At 35.2% G+C, this 22989-nt stretch overlaps 1 protein-coding gene across 1 annotated transcript in view; it reads left to right on the top strand.

Moving 5' to 3' along the window:
- Nucleotides 1-22989, top strand: part of EYS (eyes shut homolog) — a 1407877-nt gene that overhangs the window by 101908 nt on the left and 1282980 nt on the right. The window contains 1 exon segment of the mRNA XM_046639782.1: nucleotides 6355-6469. Coding sequence (XP_046495738.1) covers nucleotides 6355-6469 — 115 coding nt within the window.

Here is a 22989-nt window from a genome sequence, read left to right on the forward strand (position 1 = left end):
TATAAAATATGTGCTAAAATAGGGCCCCTGAAACAGGTGAGACATCCAGTGGAGGAAATTGTATTTAGAGTCTAGAACTAAAAGAAAGAAATTATTTAAGCAAGACCACGAGATTTGTGAGTGGAAAGGAGAGGAAAGTACATATTATGGGGAAAAAACCCGGGTGTCCACAAGGGGAAATTATGCATCCAGATTGGTGAAAGAATTAACATTTTGTTTGGCAAAAAAAAAACCATAGTAAAGAGTATGTGATTGATTATATATCAGGGAAAGAGAAGGTTACCATTAATGAAATGTAAGTGTTTGGTAGCCTTTCTGAATTCTGGAGAGGAGAAGCGCAACAGATAGTAACTTAAACCAGAGGAAAAGAAAGAATGTAAAAAGCTATTAAACAGGAGAACGCAACAAGAGTATTAAGAAAATTACAGAAAGTACCACTTGACACTGTCATTTTCTTCCTGTTAATAAATGTCAGTAAGATTTCATCAAATCTTGCTCATTCTACCTCCTGAATATTGCTTCTATTTGCTTTTTCTTCTTTATGCTGCTGATAGAGTGCATCTCATTCCTCATGTATTGCTATAACAGTCCCTTGATTAGTCTCCAAACTACAGTCTTCCACAAATGCAACCTCCATTCTCCTGCCAGACTGGTTACAAAAAATCTAGGCAAACGACTACAAATTTCCATTGCTTTCATCACACTTCAGGATCAAATCCAGATAGTTTGCATGTCATATATACTGATGATGCTACAGTGGAGGCATGTAGCTGTCTGCTATGGAGTTAAGGAAAACTGGAGATAAGAATGCATCTACGTTGACTGGTTTTAATGGGATCTAGCAGATCTTCTGTTAAAGGCATTTAACTGTAGTCATGACTACTTGCATCCATGCGTATAAGGGAATATATGCTGAACTGGGAAATGTATGAAGGAGAGAGGGGAGCAAGGAGAAAGAAAAGAAAAGAAAAAGAAAGAAAAGAAAAGAAAAAACGGTTTGTGAAATCCTAAAAGGAAATCTCTCTCCAAAAAGGAGATTTCCTCTCAAGGGTGGAAATGAGTACGGTTACCCGAATTCGTCCACAGAACTCCTGATTGTGAAGAGCCACGTGTAAACCAAAAGGACCTGAGTGTGTAGACCTCTGCTGTGGCCATCTTCTAAATGCATATATCTCTAAGGAGGTGGAGCAGTTCCCTAGATACGTAATGGGAAGAGTTTTGAGTAATAGATGTTTTCAGTGAAGTCAGCAAAGCCGTGGGCAGTGGAAGGCTAAGAAGCAGCCTAGGTTGACAGTGGTATTGGCACGAAGAGTAGAATGTGTGGGGCGCTTGGGGAGCACCGATGTGGGGACGTAAGCAGTGAAGTTTATGCAGCGTTCTGGGCAGAGTGCAGCGGGTTGCAGCAGATTGCGCAGTAGAGCTAGTGCTGCAGTTCAGCACGTGGAGAACTGAGCTTGTGAAATGAACCCAGTGCGAGGAGAAGTGGAAGGAGGAGCAGCACGTGGATTTCGGAGACCCCTGATATTCTAGGGGCTGGCAGATGACAGAAGGGGAGGCAGCGAGGGGAAGCAGAGGGGGCTTACCTCACCCTTGATTTTGGATCCAAATTTTACCCTGACACGTCTCTCTGGCTCCTCTGGATGGCACTTTCTTTCTGAACTTCAGTTAGAGAGATTGGAGTTAATCAGTCTTCAATTTAATGGCATGTTATCAGTGATTTGTACAGGGCCTCTTTTATCTTTTATATTTGTTTGGTTGTTTTCTTTCATTCCCATTCCGCACTTCCAATCCCTTCATTTTTACTCCTGGGTTTTTGATATTTGGTAAGTTTTAGTGACTATTACAAAGTCCTTCCTGATCTCTCTCTCCTCTCTCCTCTCTTGCTGCTCTCGCCGGGTACTTGGAGGTCTTGTCATGTATGTAGAACTGCTGGCAGGCGCCTGAGAACAGCATGTTTCTTCTCATTTTAAGAGTAATAGCGTAGCACAAAATCCACACTATATGTAGGAAAAAAAGAAAAACTTAATTGCTACTAAATTAGTTACATAAAATAAATCCTTAAATATACAATGAGAAGCAAATTCATGAACATGGTCCCTTTCGATGGCCAAGGTGTCTCAGGAAGAATGGACACTTTGGAAAGGAATTGGTTTGTTGTTTTTAGTGCCCTTGGGTTATTGGTAGCATAGGACGGGTGGTGATAGACTAGGATGACCTCTTACATCAGAAGTTGTCTCCCTTCTGGAGGTACTTCACTTGGACATCATGGGGCAAATATGGACACAAATATACATTTATTACATCTCACTATTTCTTCAGGATAAATTCCTAGAAGTAGAATTTTATATCAATGGAACATTATATTTATTTATATTTGCAAATATGAGTTTAGTGGTGACTTTTTGTTGTAATTTTTGAGACTTTTGCAACCAAATTCTGATGACTTTTAGTAATTGATAGGTAACTAGCTTAAATTTTCTTAGGATCAATACTTATACATCATGAGAATCATCTCTTTCATAAAAATTTGAATTCTTCATCCATATAAATAAATAAGCCCAAGATCTTTTAGAGTTAGTTACCATCAAATATTTTGTTCTATTGAGGTATTCTTATTTTGATTCAACATTGGCAGTTTATATTTTGACATAAACTTATTAGTATATTTGCACAGGGAATATCTAGTGATATTAGCCTCATTTGTCCTCATCCTCCCTTTCACATTTTTAGTTTTGTATATTTGTGTTCTCTCTCAATTTTTTACTTACACATTCCAGAAGAATGTGTATATCATTATCTTTTAAATAAATGACTCTAGTCTTATTAATCATAGTACTTTACTCTTGATATGAAACTTAGGCAGTATAGTTTTACACTGTCTTCATTTAAAATAAAAGTACTGAGTACTGTATATGTCCTGAAAAAAACTTTTTGGAAAAAAAATCACTTTGTTTAATATTTATGTCTATTGTAAAGTGTAGATAATGTAGAATTAGGCTAATATAGTTTATTTTATTGTTTGAAATATGAATTAAGAAAAAGAAAAACTAAATAAAATAAATGTATGGAATTTTCCTAATTATAAAAAATTAACTATATAAGCTATCATGCTCTGATATTTATACAGACTAATTCTTATAAGATGTATCTTTGTCCTTATCAATATTTAAAAATATTCTGATTCACTGTGTTTTAAGTGTTCATCTTTACATTTTCTCTTTTCTCCCACTTTCTGCTATATATTCTCAGATATATACGCTACTTTTGATGTTTTGTATGCTACTTTTGATGTTTTGGGGGTGGTGAGGTGACAGTCCTGACTGTTGTTTATATTGAATACATATTATTTTAATCTACATTTTTCAAAAGATTCCTTTCTTAACTTATTTGGCTCCATTTTAATTTCGTTAGCCACTAAGTCACCTCCCTTTTTAACGTGCTTTTCTACCATATTATCCTCTATATTGTATTTCATAAAAATCATATCTGTTTAACTTATTGGGCCAAAATGTTGATGCTATTTGAAATCTCTCTCCTCCTCTAAGCATTTTCCCCTTGTCTTTACATCTTTCATCTTTACTGTTATAAAGTGACTATTTGCAATTTTGTGGTAGAATTTCTCAAAGAGTCTATGTTGTTCTAGAGTTTGCTTTTATCTTTTCTTTTTCTCTGGTTTAAATTCTTAAGTGGCGAGAATACTATTTATGTCTTCTTTTTCCCTGGCCGCAGGCTGAGTTGCTAGGATGTCATTTTCCTTGTGGGTGAGATTCAGGGGCTGCTCGTAGATTTTAAACCATGAGTGGGAGTAGAGGCATGGGGAGTTGATAGCCTGGAACTCAACAGGGAGATTTTCTCATGGTGGGTTTCCTCTGCCTTGAGGGGAAAACTCCTTGGTCCAAGTGTCACAGATGGTGTTCTGGGACTTCCTTCTTAGTATGTTGTGAGAGTGCCAACACTTTGGCCTAATTTTTCATGATCAATAAACCCTTCTTTGTTTAGAAATATCTTTCTCAGAGTTGCTGCTGCCTAGTCTTCATCCAGCAACCTGTTGATCTGATCTCATTAATGACTGAATATTAGCTCTTCATTTAATTCATAGCCCTGAGCCTCTTCTGTGGAAACCATATTCCAGAATAATAGAAGTGCGGGTACCACAAACATCCTTCGCTAGTCTTGGACAATTTAATTTATTCCCACTCCAAAGGAAAATTGAGACATAATAACCACAACTCACCAACAGTTTAGGATATTCTGGTGCTCCCTTCTTCCTGCCACTCTCTACCCTCAGTAGAAAAGGATGAGAACGATACCTTTCGCAAAAACGTGGTATCTGGAGTGACTTCTGGATCTCTAGGCAGGCTCCTAGAATGAGAGAAGTAAGGTAAACATATCTTAGCGGGCTTGTCAGTGGTGTAGCAGAGTACAATACATTTAAAGTTCGACCATGCTTCATTTTAACAACAGCTCTGCACCTAGTGATGTGACCAAAACAACTTATTTAACTTCTCTAAGTAGGTTTCTTCATTTGTAACATAGTGGTAATAACATACATCACACAGGGTTTGTAAGGATTGAATGAGAAAATAAGAAAATAGTGAAAGTAATTAGCTTGATGGCTGGCACATAGTAGGTGGCAAAAAGTATAGATGATTGTTCTTGATATAAAAGAAGGATAACACAATTCTACAAAGTGGAATTGCAAAGCTGCGCCTGAAACAGCAGAAAAGGTAAATCGCTGAAGCGTTTTACTGATACCATTTCGGTTAAACTGTGTCAACATCACACTTGTAGTCCTTCTTTTATGAAATTATCCTGTGTTCTTATAAGAAACTTGAAATAATGAATATATGGTACAATTCACTTTATTATTAAATCAGCTTGTAACAACTTAGTATTCAAAGTGTTATTTTTGGTCTTAAAATCTCTAGTGTTTACTTTAGAGAGACGCCCTTGTCATTTAATTTGGTGTCCCATTCACTTTATAGTAGAAAGTTTACTAAATGTGATATAAAGTGCAGGAATATTTCTCACAAATTGCTGAGTGAGGGCAGAGGAAGCCAGAACAGCAGTATGTGTTCTTAGCCCCCTATTGCTTGCAGCTAATGAACTGCAGTAAACTGGAACCCAGGGTCCGTCTTGTCTGTCTCAGCCTGTAGATAGTGATGCTATGGTCTGGGAACACTGCAGCACTCGCCGTCATCTAGGAAGGCCTCGGGCACTCACCCGGGCGCCTACTGCTTGTGGCAGCCTCCACAGACATTTTCCCCAGGAAGCCGATGTTTCCCCCAGCCCTGTGGTTCTCATTAGGATTCTAGGACACACCTTAACAACAACTACTTGGAACTTTGAAAAAACAAGGTTTATTAGTCACAACTCTTAACAGGGTATTGGGTACACTGAGGGCCACACAGCCAGGTTGCTGGTGGAGAAAGAGAGAGAGAGTGTGAACCCGGGATCTGCTTTTACTGGGGTCAAGGGTGGGGTGCCTAGGGTTTCACCGTTTTACTCTTTATTGGCGAATTTAGAACATAACAGCAGGAATGAGGAGTGGGAAAGGAAAAGCAGGGTCACCCAAAGTGGTCACTTGTTTACATGACCCAGGGCTTTCTAAAAGGGTGACTTCTCCGGGGCGGGGGAGGCCTGGCTCCCTATCTAGCTGTGTAGCTAGTAGCTGTCATACAGCTGGCCATATGTTTATCCGAGATGGAAGTCTTTGAAACAGATGCCTCAGCAACCCAAAGCTTAATGTCAGGCACTTACATTATGATCAAGGAAGCTTATGGTCAGGCACTTGTACCATATGATTGCTTTATCAAACAATGTAAAAATGACAACAAATAAACCCTACAATTAGCCCAACTATGATCATACCATCATTGTCCATGCAACTCTTCACAGTACATCACAAACTCCTGTGTGTCATGATTGACTCCTGCTAGCACACCAGCAGTACATAACCGCTCTGCTAAGCATTAAAAAATCTCATTTGTCATCTTTTATTTTCACATTTCAATAATGATCTCATTTATTCCAATAGTTTTCTAAAACCCATATTTTATTGTTAAGTGTCTGTTTAGGCCAAAGTAGATTGTACTTTTAAATTCTCAAAAGATAATATTAAGACCATTAAATGAAAATGTGGTTTACTCTCATTCCCTCTAAACAGATTAATCTTGTTCTCCTTTGCTAAAAACACAAGTAGGCATGGACAAAATTAATGACTGAAAATATCATGTAACAATATATGTTGTACGTAATTTAAACAAAGTATTATTGTTTTTGGCAGACTGTTAATAGACTTTTGTGAAAATATTTAAATTGTAACTTTTCTTGTTTACGTTGATGTATTTACAGTTGTTTGCCAGGATTTACTGGAAAAAACTGTGAGAAAGTAATTGACCACTGCAGACTGCTCTGCGTCAACTGTCAGAATGAAGAATGGTGTTTCAATATAATTGGGAGATTCAGAGTAAGTAAGTTAATACATTGCAAAGTAATTTAGCACTTCAAAATACAACAGCTTCAGGCAGTCTGTATTTCAAATGCTTCTGTTAATCTAAGCCGGGGAAATATATCCTTATACGTATATTTAAATGTAAGTTATATAAAGCTTACTAATAGAGATTTATAACTTATAAGAATTATGTTGGGAGGGCATTAATAAGTGTTCTAGGCAGTGTTTTTATTATAAAATAAGTATATAGCTAATTGAGACCTGGCAATATATCTCTGTATATATAAAAGCACAGTTACTCATGCCTTAAGCTCTTGAACTAGATGGGGAATACAATTAATCAGGTAGTTGTTAGTCAGGACATAAAAATAGGCTTTTTTTGGTGGATAGTTTTTGAAATGACTTAGCAAATACAGAGTATGTGTACTACATACAGTGAGGCATATCCTACAACTCAACATTTCCACTTAGTTACATCTATTGCAGATATTATCAGGTATGTACTGAAAGAGACATATACAAGAATTTTCACTCCAAATCTGAAATAAACTAAAGCCTGTGTATAAACTCGTCATGGTGTAGTCATATCATGGAATTATACAGAGTGGTTAAAATAAGTGAGCAATAGCTACATGTATTAATATTTATAAATATCAGAACATAATGTTCAATTTTAAAATCTTATTGAGGAATGATATACATGCACTCTGACGATGATTAGTTAAACTTTTAAAACACAAAAAAATCCATATTGTCTGTGATTGCATAAATATATAGCAAACGTGTAAATACACATATCAGAAATATACACACTGGCTTTACTAAAAGGGCTGCCTACAGGGAGACAGGTGGGGAGAGTTCAGAGGGCACTTCCAATGTATCCGTAATGCTTTATTTCTTAAAAATGTATTTTTGGCAAATAAGGGTGGTAGGATTATGGTGTACTTTTTATTTTAAAAAAATTTTTGCTGAAGAAGATTAGCCCTGAGCTAACATTTGCTGCCAATCTTCCTTTTATTTTGCTTGAGGAAGATTCACCCTGAGCTAAGGTCTGTGCCAATCTTCCTCTATTTTGTATGTGGGTCACTGCCACAGCATGGCTGATGAGTACTGTAGGTCTACACCCAGGATCCAGACCTGTGAACCCCGGCTGCCAAAGTGGAGCACCAAACTTTACTACACCATGGGGCCTGCCTTCATGGTGTTCCTTTTATTTTTTTCTTGACTTTTCTGTTGTTTAAAATATTTTAATAAAATGTTAAAATAATGAAAAACCAGCTTATGGAATAGACCATGGACAAATTTGTGCATCTATTTTTGGAAACATATGCTAAAATATAATAATGCTACTATACAAGAATGTATAAGATAACATAACATGTATTTAGCAGCTATAATACACTTGGTACTATAAAATATCATTTATGATCATTACCTCATTTGATCTTCACATAAATACCATTCCATTTATAGAAAAATAAAACATCTACTGAACTTTTGAATCTTTTCCAAAGGTCACACATATGGATAGGGATGGACAAAACTAGATTTGCATGTCCTCTGTGTGACTCTAGAACTCATACTTTCAAGCACTATACTTATCTATTTTCAATACAAAGAATATGCTATCATTTCTTTTTCCTTTAAAATTTATTTACCCTTTCCTTAATAAGAATTCTCTCATTGAAATGTCTGTCTTCCTTTGATTTGAATTTTTCTATATTATACTGCTTATGTTTTGGTTTTTGGTTCCTGCTTTATCTCAGGATAGCCTCTGAGCATTTATCTCTGACTTATTTTGAAATTTTGCTTCCTTCATCACCACTTTTCCTGGGAGATCTCACCCATTCTAATGCCTCAACAAATACCTATATGTGATTGACTCTAAACCCAGTTTGAATTTCTTTTTCAAGGAATTTGACTAGACTTTTCATCACCTTGCAGAATCTGCTTTGTTTATAATTCTACTTTAAGTTTAATGACTTCCGTTAGGTTAAATATCAGCAAGAAAAGAAGGTTATTGGCATTCTCATTGGGTTAAAATGTAGGTGTTGATGAAGATAATGTACATTACTACATGGTTCTAACATTATAATAATTTTTCAAATATATACTTTTCCCTATTGACTAATAATATTAATTTTGGCTGTGTTGAGTTGTGAAATAGTTTATATTTAAATTAGTTTAATTTAAAATTTAGTGTATGTTTACAAATATATTGTTCAGATTATATAATGGTTATGAATGGTGGGAATTGCCATTATTCTTCATGATATTTTAAAAAGCTCCCATGACATTTAAGTTCAATGTAATATGCTTAAGAAAATAAAATACCATGCATATATTCAAATTGTTTCTGGAAGGCAAATACAAAAGCATTTTTCTAGGTTATAATATTTTTGGAATTCCATAGCTGACATTTGTTTTTCTAGTTTTATATTTGCCTTAGTAAGCTTCTGAAAATGTCAACTAATTTCAAAGAGAATATTTGATGAGCTATAATATTTTAGGAAAAGATATACACTATTTCTTCTCCTATTTATAGAAAACAAATATATTTTACATTCAGAGGGAAAGAGAAGAGAGAGGACATAAAACAAGCAAATAGTAAAACGGTACACTTAAATCCAACCAAATTCAAGATTACACTAAATATAAATTGACTATACACTCCAGTTAATAGGCAAAGTTTGTTAATGGTACATAAAGCAAGACTTAATCAAATGTTGTTTCAAAGAGATTCATTTTAAGGGCAAGCCTCATGGAGTAGTGGTTAAGTTTGGCACTCTCCACTTTGGTGGCCCAGGTGCACAGGTTTGGATCCCAGGCATGGAACTACACCACTAGTCAGCTATGCTGTGGTGGTGACCCACATATAAAACAGAGGAAGACTGGCACAGATGTGAGCTCAGGGCTAGTCTGCCTCAAGCAAAGTAAAAGAGGGAGATTGGTAACAGATGTTAGCTCAGGGCAAATCTTCCTCAGCCAAAAAAAAAAAAAAAAGACAGAGAGAGAGAGAGAAAGAGAGTGATTCATTTTATATGAAAAGATACACACATATAGAAAGTAAAATAATGGGAAAGATAGGTCATATAAAATGAAGCAAATGATATACTGATTTAGCTTTATAAATAAGGTAAATTCTAATGTAATGAAATATAAAAGACGTCATTTCAACATAAGTGGGTCAACTAATCAAGTCAAATTATACATTTAATAACAGAGCTTCAAAATACATTTATCAGAAATGGACAGAACCCAAAGGAGAAATAAGTAAAACTACAACTGTAATTGAGATTTGAATGCTTCTCTTTCAATAATTGGTAGAACAAGTAGAAAGAAAATCAGTAAGGTTAGAGAAGATTTGAATGATACCATCAATCCACTTACTGAAATGACGTTACAGACATCACACCCAACAGCTGCTAAAGATTTATTCTTCTCAACAACACGTAAGATGTCAACCAGATCTCTATCCTTGGCCATGAAACAAGTCTCAATAAATTTTAAAAGTCTAAAATCCCAAGAAGTATATTCTTTGACTACAACAAAATTATAGAACAATATTGAGAAAATCACTAAGTATTTGGAAATTAGAAAATCTACTTCTAAATATCACATGGAACAAATAAGAAATCACAAGGGAAATTATAAAATATTTCAAATAAATGCTAATAAAGACAGCAAATAAAAATGTGTATGATGTTGCTAAATCTTTACTTAGATGGATTTTTTAAATACCTTTAATGTTTGTAGTAGAAAAGAATAGTTTTAATCATATTTTAATATCTGAATAGTCTAGTCCTATATCAAATTAATTAAACTTATAATTACAAACTTCCTCCCTAAGAAAACTCCAAGACCAGATGCTTCACTGGTAGAATCCATCAAATATTTGAGGCAGAAATAAGATCAATCATGCACAAACTGTTACAGGTAACAGAGGAGGAGGGAACAAATCTCAACTCACTTTGATGAAGCAACATTAATCCCGAGGCTAAAGTCTCATAAAGACCTTACAAGAAAACAAAATTACAGTTTTATTATTTAAATATTTATTTATAAATACTATTTTTATTATTTAAATATTAAATATTCTTTATTAATATGTGAATAAATCTTTAATAATATAATAAGTTGAATACACAAAGATATAAAAATATTATCTCAACACCAAGAAAGATTTTTCTCAAGGTCACAATATTTATTCAGAAATCTAAATCAGTTACCATGTTTCACCATATTAACAGAACACAAGTGAAAAATCATATGATCTTCTAACTAGATTCAGAACGAGCAATTAACAAAACTCACTAACATTTGTGATACAGCTCAGCAAACTAGTAATCAAGGGAACATCTTCAGTCTGATAGAGGATATCTCCAAAAAGCTAAAGGTAACATCATATTTATACGTGGAAGTCTGATTGCTTTCCCACTAAAGTTGGCACAAGTATTCACCAGTTCTCATCAGCATTTTACTAGAAGTTTTTACCAGTCCAATAAGAAGAAAAATAAATAAAATATAAGGATAAGAAAAATAGCAGTAAACGGGGTTTGATATACATATCTCATGACTTCATTAGAAATCTACAAAACAAAACAATAGAACTAACAAGTGAATTTACCAAAGTCCCAATATACAAGATAACTACACAGAACCCAATACTATTTCTATAATATAGCAACAAGTAACTGGGAAATGAAATTAAGCATGATTATGATATGATCACAAATACTTCAGAATAAACTTCACAAAATACAGGCAAGATCTCTCTGCTGAAAACTACAAAACATTGCATAAAGAAATTTAAAAAGTTCTACATAAATAGTTATAACATACTCACAGGTTGGAAGAGTTCATATTTTTATGATGCCCTTTCTTCTTACTGATAACCCCAGGCATTTTGTAGAGATTGACAAACTGATTATAAAATTTATATGGAACTTTAATGACCTCAAGTAGTCAAAGTAAACATAAATGAAAATGAATCTGGAGGATTTTCCCTACCTGATTTCAAGAGTTACTGTAGAGCTAGAGTATCAAGACAGCGTAGTATTGGCACAAGGATAGACAAAAAGATGAGAGATAAAATGGATAGTTCAGAAACAGATCCACAGGGAAACGGTCTGTTGATTTCCAACAAAGAAACCAAGATAATTTAATGGAGAAAGGCAGGTTTTCTCATCAAAATGCACTGGGGAAAAAATGAATCTTTACTGCTATCTCAAACCATAAAAACCACCATGTGTGACCTTTCAAGCCCCACCGTAGACAATTCTAAGGCTTTGCCTGTCAGGCCTCACAGAGGGAAGCTGCCCACACCAGACCGTCAAGGACTCAGCCAGTCCCCCCACCTTCCTCTCAGTCATGCTCATGTGGATTTCATTTCCAGCCCAAGCACCTTATTCGGAGGCCTCTATCATGATGGGGAGGCAGGCCACAGGCCTCAACTAGGGCGTTCCCAGGAGCCTCCAAGGAGACCTCCACATGCAGGGGCCTTGGCTGCTGCACTCCTTTCCACACTGACTTAGCACTTTCCCACCCCCAGCCCTTCTTCTCTCCCTCCCCCTAAGTCCATGAAAAGTTGAGCCTTTTGTTCAGGACTCCTTTGAGTCCTTTCTGTCCCACACAGGAAGAGGGAGACAGCATTTTCCTGTGTATATAGGGAAAACAAGGCTTGCAATAAAGCCAGCCGATGACAATTCGGTATGTACCTAAAGTTTTTCGGTAAGTAATAATTCAACACCTAGAAATACCTGAAGGAAGAAAACAACATTATGTTAAATATGTAGAAAATATTCACTATATTATTACTTATTTTATAATAAAACTAATCAAATAAAGCAGCAAGAATAGCTAAAAAATTATAATTTGTTCATGTAAAAGAATATGCATCCAATTTTGACTATGCTTTTGAAGTCTATTATGATTTTTGGAAAATAGTCCAATCAAAATGTTCACTGAAAAATGGCTATATCATTCTACCTAGGGTTTTGGGTTCAGCCATACATATATATGATATTTATCCATTTGCAACAAAATAAGATACTGTTGATGTACTTTCTGGGTTGTGGTAAGTGTCCATAGGCATGGCAGCACTGCTCCCACAGAAATCATCCACTTGATGTCAGCTCCCAGAGTGTTCAGACATCGGAAGGGATAGTGCATCAGGAGCCAAGGCTTTCAGGCAACAAGAAGCACAGGGGAGGGAGCGAGTTAGATGGCACAAGGTGGTGTAGCTTCTGATGCCATCCATCCCTGTAATCATTAAGGACTTCACAATGTATTAATAAAAAGAAAATTTCCTAGTATATTTGAATTGACTTTATGGAAACAGAGAATTATCTGAGGTCCACGAGCCATGTGATCCAGGACAAATTAATGCACACGAGCACAGAGAAGCAGGGAGCCAGAGAGAAACGTGGAGAAGACTGGCTTTGGGAATCACAGGGAGGCTCTGCATTAAAATCCAGATGTGAGGAAAGACCAAGGTTACTCAGAGCTTCGATGGCCAAAGAGTCTGGACCATATTTGGATTACACAGATGTGTATAATATAGGCCAAAAGGAAATAAACCAATGATTTGACAGTAGTTTACTCCTGTTAATGAGATTACACTAAAATCATAATCTGATCAAAACAATTTATTTATTTTGAATATGGATTTGAATGAAGTAATATGCAGAATGAAGCATCTTCCATAATGACTGTAAGATTAGGAAGTTTATATTAAATGCACCAGCCTGGACAATGTTAAGGCTTGAAAAAAAACCCTGAAGTTCAGAACCTTATTAATTCTAAGCCATGCTCTTCATCATGAGTTAAATTTCTCTATTTTCAATTCATTTTCTTTATAATTAAAGTGGCATAAGGATGCTGAACTTTCTCATTGAAATCGTAATGAAGAATTTCTAATCAAGCCCTTTCACAATGTCAATTGCATTCTCAATATTAATAATGTAAATGTCTCCATGATAAAACAATTGTTACTTCCCACATGAGAGAGTCGGATTTCTAATAACAACCACATAAGAATAAATCATGGAAGAAATTGAGAGCTCATGACAAAAAAAAAGAAAAAAGATCCTACTGTCAATTTTGTGTTTATAAAAAATGAGTAAATGACAGCTTCTAAATTAAAAAACATGATTGATGTTATACACATCATAAAGTAAAAATACAGGCACTACGCAATTAAGAACTATTTACATTGCCTCAAAGCAATGACTCAGAATTTCTTTTCCTTAGCATTTCAATGATTACTAAAAAGTTTAATTTCATTTTTAATAGATAATACACATAGTTAGAGCCACAATTTCTGGTTTGTGTCTATCCATAAATTTTATAATTTCATGATGTTATGACTTAGAATTGTTAACTGCTGCTTTTTCTCCCATCAAAGAAAATGCCATCAGAGCTTCATACACAGCTCCTTTGGCTGTCTTCCTGTACAGCTGGTTCAGAGATACAGAGATAAGCATGCAGTTGATGTTTTATCTCATCTTTTCAAGTCTCCTATAAAGATTCATTGGGGAACCAACAATAAAACAAAATTTAAAACTAATCTAGTTTAACTTTACCATCTGTTTTATTTCTCTCATCTATTTCCATCCTCTAGTTAAATCTTTTCTTTTTTTACAATTCTTTTCAACAAGCGTGACTTATGCAAACTCACACTCAAAGAAGTAAAGCTCAAATTAGAATTGCATGAGTACAATTTGCTTTTGGGGTAGGTTTAGAGTTTTAAAATTTTAGTTGAGACAACAGAAAATCTAAACAGAATATTTCTCTCTCTCTCTCCCTCTCTCTCTCTGTCACATTCATACAAACACACACGCTCCCCCACACAAATTTGAAGGCTCACATAATTAGACTTTCCAAGAGCTAGACCAGGTAAGCATTTAACTAGAGGTTCAATGTGATCCTCTTCCTTCTAGCTCACTCTAAAATCACAGCAGTGGCCTCTTTGAAGTTCCTAGAAGAACCCAGGTATGCTCCTATCTCAGGTCCTTTGTGTTGGATATTTTACCCAAATTTCTGATTTGTGGGTTTCTTCGTTCTGAGTATTTTCTCAGATGTTTACCTTCTCGGGGAGTCCTTTCCCTAGACACTCCATCAAAAATGTCAAATACTCCCTTCCAGCCCACGCATCTCATCTCCTTTTTCTCTGTTTCTTCTTAACAATGATTACCATCCAGCTTTCCAAATAACGATATACTTCTTCATGTATCTTTTTCACTGTCTGTGAGACTATATTAGGCCAAAATTTAAGCTCCAAGGAGATAGATATCTTTGTTTCTTTGTACAGAACTAACCTTCTTCCACAGAAGGCAAATTCTGGCAAGAGGAGTGGATGGGAACCGATTCAGAAGGATGTTTTTATGTAGGAAGAGCACGCATTCCATAAACTGACCAAAAACAGATGTCTCTCTTAGTAATGGGGTTGTCAGTAATGGGGTCGTCAGAGCTAGCTTGACATGGAATTTGGGGATAGGTGCATTTGGTGAAACATGGTACGAATTATGTAATGTACAAAATTTCCCTCAATAATGCTTTTTTATGTAAAAAATTATAAAAGTCAATAAATCAAAGAAAGTGGCATTGGATAAACTAATTGTGTTATAAATACTCAAAATAGTAGTTTACATGCATACGCAAAATGAAAAAATATAAAATTCACACTATGATCTGCTGCTAAAGCCTAAATTGACCAGGAAATCATTTTCTATTGGCCCAAGAACTACATTCTAAGACGCCCAAGATACCTTCCAATTGTCCCTTTAATGAGATAAACACCCCAACGCTTTCATTCTTTATCAGTCCTCTGACAGTTTCTTCAGGTGTAGGGCCTCGATGGGTAGTGTGGTAGTTTGTGCTGAGAAGCACAGATGTGTCTGGAAGAGAATAGGTAAAGTCAGACGCAGAAGATCCCTGGAGGGACCAAGTGTGATTGTGCCCCGGGGAGACACTCAACAAGGTCTACAGACATTTTTGTTGTCACGATAGGGATTGGGGCTGCTCCTGGCGTCTGGTGGGGAGAGGCCAGGTTGCTGCTCAGCACCCTACAATGCACATGACGGCCCTCTGCGCCAAAGAAGCATCAGGTCCAAAATATCTATATTCCTGAGCTTGAGAGAACCTGCCTTAGAGGGAGTTTAGGCTGTGGAAGTTGGAAAATAGTAAAACTTGTGCACAAAAAGATAGACATTATGAAAGTGGAAAGAATCTCAGACTTCAAAAAGGGAAGCTTCTTTCTCAAACTTGCAGACCATAACATCAGAGAGATTCCAGACTGAGAAGCCTTTTCCTGGTTTAAGCGGGCCCTGCATCTGACAATTTGGTGCATTTGGTCAGTTAAGTCAAATTGCTTTCCTATTATTTTCCTTCATTCATTGGGAACAGATTAGGTACTTGCAGTTCAGAAAGAAGAATGTGTAGTTTCTTCGTCACAGACTCTGCTTCTCAATCCTTCCCTCTGAAATACTCACTTAGATCAAATTTGTTTATTTTTTTTCTTTATTTATGTAATTGGACATTTAAATGAAAAGTCTGGAGCAGTTTTGTTAAGTAGCCTGAGCTAATGTGATAATAAGAGAGAACTCTCTCTCCTTTGTTTTTAAGGAGAAAGAGAGGCAGGAGCAGGATTCCAGACTTACTGAACATAAAATAGAGCAAGTCAAGTCATTGAACCGCTTGAAGTAGCTTCAGCAATGCCGTACAATCAAGATCCGCTTCAATAATCTCCTGTTTCACGTCTTACACCTCAGAGATAGTTATCCTTCTGTTCTTCTCTCTCTTTCATAGATATGTTTTTTAATGGCTTTCTGAATCTACTTTGTTAATTGGGTAATTTATCCAACTCTTGTTCACAGTCTTGGCATGCAAATTGACTTGTGCCTAAAATAGTGTTTGAAAGACACCAGTGTCCTTTCACTAGCTTTTAGCTTTTTTCTTTTTTTTTGGTGAGGAAGATTGGCCTTGAACAAACATCTGTTGCCAATTTTACCCTTTTTGCTTGAGGAAGATTGTCCCTGAGCTAACAGCTGTGCCAGTCTTCCTCTATTTTGTACATGGGATGCTGCCACAGCATGGCTTGATGAACAGTGTGTACGGCCATGCCCGGGATTTGAACCTGCAAACCTCAGACCACCAAAGGAAAGCATACGAACTTAACCACTATACCACCAGGTCAGCCCCAGATTTTACTTTTTTATGTCTTTTGCATGTACATATATTACCTCCTTTTTTCAGTTCTTCCGTATATTTTAATCGTTTGAATCACTGTCATATTTCAAATAAGTAAACAAAAACAACGTGTTTTGACTTGGAAGACATTTTTCAAAGAACACAAGAAAAAATCTTTCCTAGGTTTCATGTTTAAGTAGTTCTCAAATGGTTCTATTGCCCTACAATTGTTGGTCACAAAAAGTGGTAGAAAACTTTTATGGTCAAACTCACATCATATTATCTGGGTCCTGTCGACCTTGTGCCTTCCTAGGCTGCAAGCAGTAATAAAGCAACAGATGTTTCCCACTTATCAGGATTGATAGGAATTAAAGTGACCACGCAGTTTCTATTATATGTCAAAGATTTTGAGAATAGAAAGTTTACAGATGTCTTAATAGTAGTTCTAGGACAAAAATAGAAATACTCAGAGGTTAGCACTTATGTCAATGTCACTTCTACTTGCATGACATGTAAATGAACTGGTTTACAGTGAGTAGTACTTTGTCATTTCATATGTTTTCTATTGATTCATTATAATAATTAGTGCTATCTATATAATGGGAAGAAATTTAAAAGAGATTCTGAATGATGAATATATTTCAAAACTTCTCTCACACTTTTTACATTTGATTTGATTTGATTTGATACCATTATCCACTTATGAAAGCAAGAATGGAAGAAGTTATAAGCATATCTTTTATCATTTCTCTTCCTTATTTTAAGCAGAATTTTTACAGCAAATGATAAAGTAAATTAAAACAGCTTAAGTGTATGTAACAGCTTAATTCATCTAAATTAGTGCAATCTCTGTGAGTGGCTGAAATGCTCATATTTAAAGGAAACACATATAAACACTTTAAATGCTTTAGAGAAACTCAAGGTGCCAATATATCTTCATTAAAAATTAAGCAGAAAAAATGAACAGAAAAATATTATGCTTGAAGAGGTTTCTACAATTTAAAAATTTTCCTCATAATTAAGGAGAAATCACTGGTGAAACTATAAAAACAAGTTATAAAAAAAGAATGGTTGTTTATGTGAATCTCACTCATGTTATGTTTTGGCTCTTTAAGACGGCAACTTTCCTCCAAAAATGCTCAATAGCATGAGTTAGAGCCATCATATCTGTCGCTATGTTAAGGTCAGGTACCTACAAAGGGGTGTCAACCGTAGACGTGAAGGAAACTGAGGGATTGCTTTCATGAACAGTTGCTGGGAATCCAGAGTGTGGTTGGCTGAGGAATGGCACCCCAAATATGCCTTGGCCCTAATCCCCAGGACCTATGAATGTTATCTTAAATGGAAAAAGAGACTGTGAAGATGTGATTAAGACAAGGATCTTGATACAAGGAGATTACCTTGGATTATCCAGATGGGCTGATGTGATCACAAAGATCCTTATAACCGGGCTACAGAAGGAGTCAGAACAGAGAAAGTGATGTGATGACAGAAGTGGAGATTGAAGTGATGTTCTTTGAAGATGTAGGGAGAGACCACAAGCCAAGGGATAGAGGCAACCACTAGAAACTGAAAAAGGCAAGGAAATAGAGCCTCCCCTCAGATTCTGCAGAAGCAGCCTGCCCTCCTGAAACCTTGGCTTGATCTAGGTAGAACAGATTTTGGACTTCTGACCTCCAGAAATACAACAGAATAATGTTTTAAACTACTAGGGTTGTAATCATTAATTTCAGCAGCAACAGGAAACAAAGACACAGAGATTTCTAGAAAATCTATTTTTAACACAAAAATAAATTTGCTAGTTGAAAATGATTAGAGCAGCTCTCTAACTGAACACATGACTTTGAGTATAGGAATGGCAATGGGTCCTCTCCAAAAGACACACAGGAAACACAAAGAGAAGCCACCCTAGATTTATTGTTAGTGGGCATTTCTAGTTTTGGTTGAGTTTTAGAGCTGTCGCTGCTAATTGACAGAAGTGAATAAAAAAGAGCAAGATGATTGGTTGGACTGTATCTCAGAAGGAATGGTTAAAATTCTACATTTATTTTGAAATGATGGACATGTTCAGTGGGTTCATTTGGCAGCTAGTTAGGGAAACAGCAGGCATGCTCATAAAGTGAGGTCTTATCTTTTAACATTTTGCTCTCCCATCACTCACTCAGACAGGAATAGCTCCTGCTAATGCCACATCCTGCATGTGTGCGTGATTTACTAATTTATCATCCACGCCAGGACACATTGGAGAATGAAACAGGATCCTATCAGTTCCTTGTCTGGTATAACAGGTGTTGAATTAGGTCTGGTTTATGGAGCACTGTTTAGCTAGTGTTCTTCCAAGAATATGGACATCTAATTTTTATGAATTATGATCTACATGATTCCACTGTTATCTTTAACAATTTATGAAGTAATGTTTTCACCTGGCACTCTAAGAGACCAACAAAAGAGTTAATTAAAAATAAGGCAATCCACACTACGAAGTGAGAACCACATGTAATTGACTATATAGCCAACATCTTCATTGTAGATATAATGGCAGCTATTACAGAAGCACAGAGTTAACTAACTTTCATTCTTCCTCAATAAGTTTTGGTGAAATCCTTAGTAAGGTGTCTTTATGGAAAACGTCTCCGTTCTTCTTTTTTACTCTTTTAGAATTCTTGGCCTGCTTATTTGTGCCGTGTCACGATTGTACTCATTAAAAGAATATTTTTTGAAAAACTACTTTGCGGAAATTCTGTACCACAGGCACACACCACGATCTCATCTCATGCTTTACAATAGTGACTCAAAATTTAGGTTTGATAACGGAATCCACCTATTATAAGGAGGATTCTTTCCTCAGACTGACAGTGAGGGAGGGAGAGAGAGAGAGATCCACAGATACTTAAGCATACTTAAATTTATACTTAAGTATATAAAGTCTATTTTCTATCTGCCTTCCCCAGCTCTTCATAATCTTTTCCTATCTAAGTCTGTGGTTAGGTAGAAAAGTGTAGCGAGGGAGAATTGCAGGCAGATGGGTGGTGACCACAGGAACGTTGTAGGACCTGAAAGAATTGGAATGACAGTTTTTTTATTGGTTATTGCCATTGTATTTTGAGTAGGTTTACTATTAGCAAATCTAGGTCAGTCCCTAATTATTCTTGCATTCATTATGACGACAGAGAAAGAAATTTACTTCACTAATTCTTAGTAAATTACTAAAATTCCTTAGCCTAAGTCTTAACTCGGTTTATCTTTCCACAGCTCTTCACAAAGTTAGTGTGTCTTTTTGCAAGAAATCTGTCTCAACTTACAAAAAATTCCTTCTGACAATATGCTGACGACTAGAATTCTTTACAGTGGAGTGCAAAGTTTAATTACATAATCGTTCCAAAAAAGCTTGAAAGGCACTGCCACCCAGTTAAATTTTCATGCAAAAAAATTTAAAATTACTCACCCTATTTGAACAGTGAATATAGAAATCAGGAAACATAAATTTCAGTTTTAAAAAATTAGCTGCCTCTCTTCTTACTCCACAAGGTTCTACTTGGCCAAAGACAATTTTAATGCATGTTTTGTATCTCTTTAGTAATAATGTTAAGAGCTCAGTGGTGTCATCCAGGGTGAAGGAACCAAACTTTTGACCCTAATTGACCCAGAGAAGCACATTGTCCCTGAAATTCCTCCATAAAATTCTTAATATCAAAGAGAGAGAAGAAAGACCTGAAAGAATTTTTACATTATCTAGAATTGCTCCCAAAGTGAAGGATGCCATAGTGAATTTTAATATTTTTAATGTGATACAACTTGATCTCTTTTATGAGGGCCAAGAGTTAAAGTATGTCTTAAACTCATATCCAGCAATGAACTGGGCTATCTCAACTCATGCCAAATTATCATATTTTAAAGTTTTATTCTTTCTGTATTTCAATACTATTCATCTAGCATATCTATAATTGTTTTCCACTTAATGACTAATAGAATTCATAGATTAATTTTTAATATTTCTCATGCAAGAAAATTTTCTAATCAATGATTTGAACTTTTTAAAAAGTTTGAATTAAATAATATAATTTACTAAATTTCTAAGGCTTGACAATTTACTTTTGAAAGACTGCCTCAATATGTCTACCATAACTTGAAACAAAATAAGTAAAACCATTTAGTTGATTATATTTTGGAGTCAAAGTCTGGGGAAAATCATGTTACTCCAATGCCAATTTATTAGAAGGAATGCCCAACAGTTATGGAGGTTTATATAGACAAAATCAGAATTCATGTGATATATAAGGAATTATTTGAGAAATTTACTCATAAAGGATATTTAAGAGAAAATATTCAATAATTTATTTGGGAAAACAAATTTAAAGATTTAAGTTTCTGGATGTAAAAACTGAAATCAGTGGGTAAACAGTGATTATACAAAAATGATACTGGAAAAATTTTAAGGCTTTTTGGGGGAAGATTTAGTTCAAAATATACTTTTACAGATGGAAAGGATATGTAACACAAATATTTAATTTCAATATTTAGTTAAATAGCAAAATACCAATTACAGATGGGTTGAAGTATTATAACAAAATGCTACAAAAACTTGATTTGTATTAAACCAGATGAATGATTAAATACTAAACTAATTTTTCAACTACTTATGCAAGTAAAAAAGAATATTTGAGTCACTCAGCCTGTTAAGGATGTACTCTTCCTAGAATGTCAACCTTGTCAAATATGTCTAATTATGCCATGAAAAACAGCATCAATTTAGAAAATTGAAAATGCTGTGGAAACAAAATTATATATATATGTATTTTTAAAGTTGAAATATTGTTATTTCTCCAGAAAAGATGAAATTTAACTCTAGTTATAGGGAATTTTAATTTGATTTAAATTTAAAGGCAAGTAATTTTAATATTATTGTAAATTATAAAGGTCATCATTTTCTTCTCTCTAAGACTATCAAATACATTTCTAAAATTGAATGCTATTTGGCATTCAAGGGCATAAATTGTGTGAGAAACCATCACTGGGGTTTAGTATCATGGCAAAGCCATTTACAGCCTGGGAGCCGAAAGTTGATTGAGGAGTAAAGACAATCAGACCATTCTCATACTGCTTTGAGACTAATTGATTCACCGTCGAACAGGAAGGAATGACTTCCCTCTGAAGATTTTCCGTGCCTTTTCTAATTTTCTTTACTTAGTATAAAGCAACCATAGGAGTTTTTATAACAGACACTGTATTTAGGAGGTTTAAAAACAAAAGTCCTTCAGAGGGAATAAATACATTAGAGAACAGGATAGCCTTGGAGAATTTTACACTTTATCCATATTAATATAGAATAATTTCACAAAATTTATATATTTAAGAAGGGGAAAGAAATATCTCCTAGTGAGTAAACACTTTAAACACTTGTAGATTATATTTATGTTTTTGACCTTAAATAGACAGCCAATTATTTCTCCAGCAAAAATAGACTTATTTGGGATCAGCAAAAAAATTATGATTTGGGGGTCTATGACCATGGGGTGCCAGGTGTAAGTCCCCAGCAGCAAAGGGAGAGCAGCTCTTTGTGGAGGGGAAGAGGGAGTCGGGAGTGAACAGAGTCCATTGGAAGAACTGAGAGTTCCACGTGTAGTGGCTTTTCATTGGCTGAGCTGCACGTCTCTCACTGGCTGAGCATCTTGCCTATCAAGAAGAGAAAGTCCTTCTTCTTCCTGTCTGGGTCACCCATGGACCAAGGGTGAGAGAGGTCTCCATTTTGGCCTCCACCTCCATTTTAATAAAGTGTCTGTTTATTGCTTTTTACTACATATCTATATATGTAAATTAATATATATGTAATAATACATACTATATATTAGTAAAGTAAATTTTAATTATATGTTTATATATTATATATAAGTTAAATTCATTTGTATTTGTATGTCTTATGTGTGTCCTTAAAGCTACGTTGAGTTTTTTGTAGGCAGTATATCATTGGATATTTTCTAATTTTTTTCTATGAGGATTCATCACCGCTCTTTCAAAGATCATCGAAATTTTCAAAACTAGGTGGAATATTTTACAAATAAATCTTAATGACTTATTAGTACTAACTTGAGAAGGTGAATGAAATAAGAAATGGCTGTGCTGGGAGGAGGTGACACAAACACAGTAAAACTTTAGATTTATAGGATTCTATACTTCAAATTTTTAACGATACTATTTCTTTTGTGTCATTCAATTAACACTTGCACCAATACTACCTCTATTGAAGAATAGAGAAGAAAGAAAAATAAAGTAAAAGATGATGGAATTTGAATCCCAAGTGTATAGGTTTATGTTATAGCATTGCGAGAATTGAGGTGTATGAACTTAAA

Source organism: Equus quagga, chromosome 15 (genome assembly GCF_021613505.1).
Source record: "Equus quagga isolate Etosha38 chromosome 15, UCLA_HA_Equagga_1.0, whole genome shotgun sequence".
Lineage (NCBI taxonomy): Eukaryota > Metazoa > Chordata > Mammalia > Perissodactyla > Equidae > Equus > Equus quagga.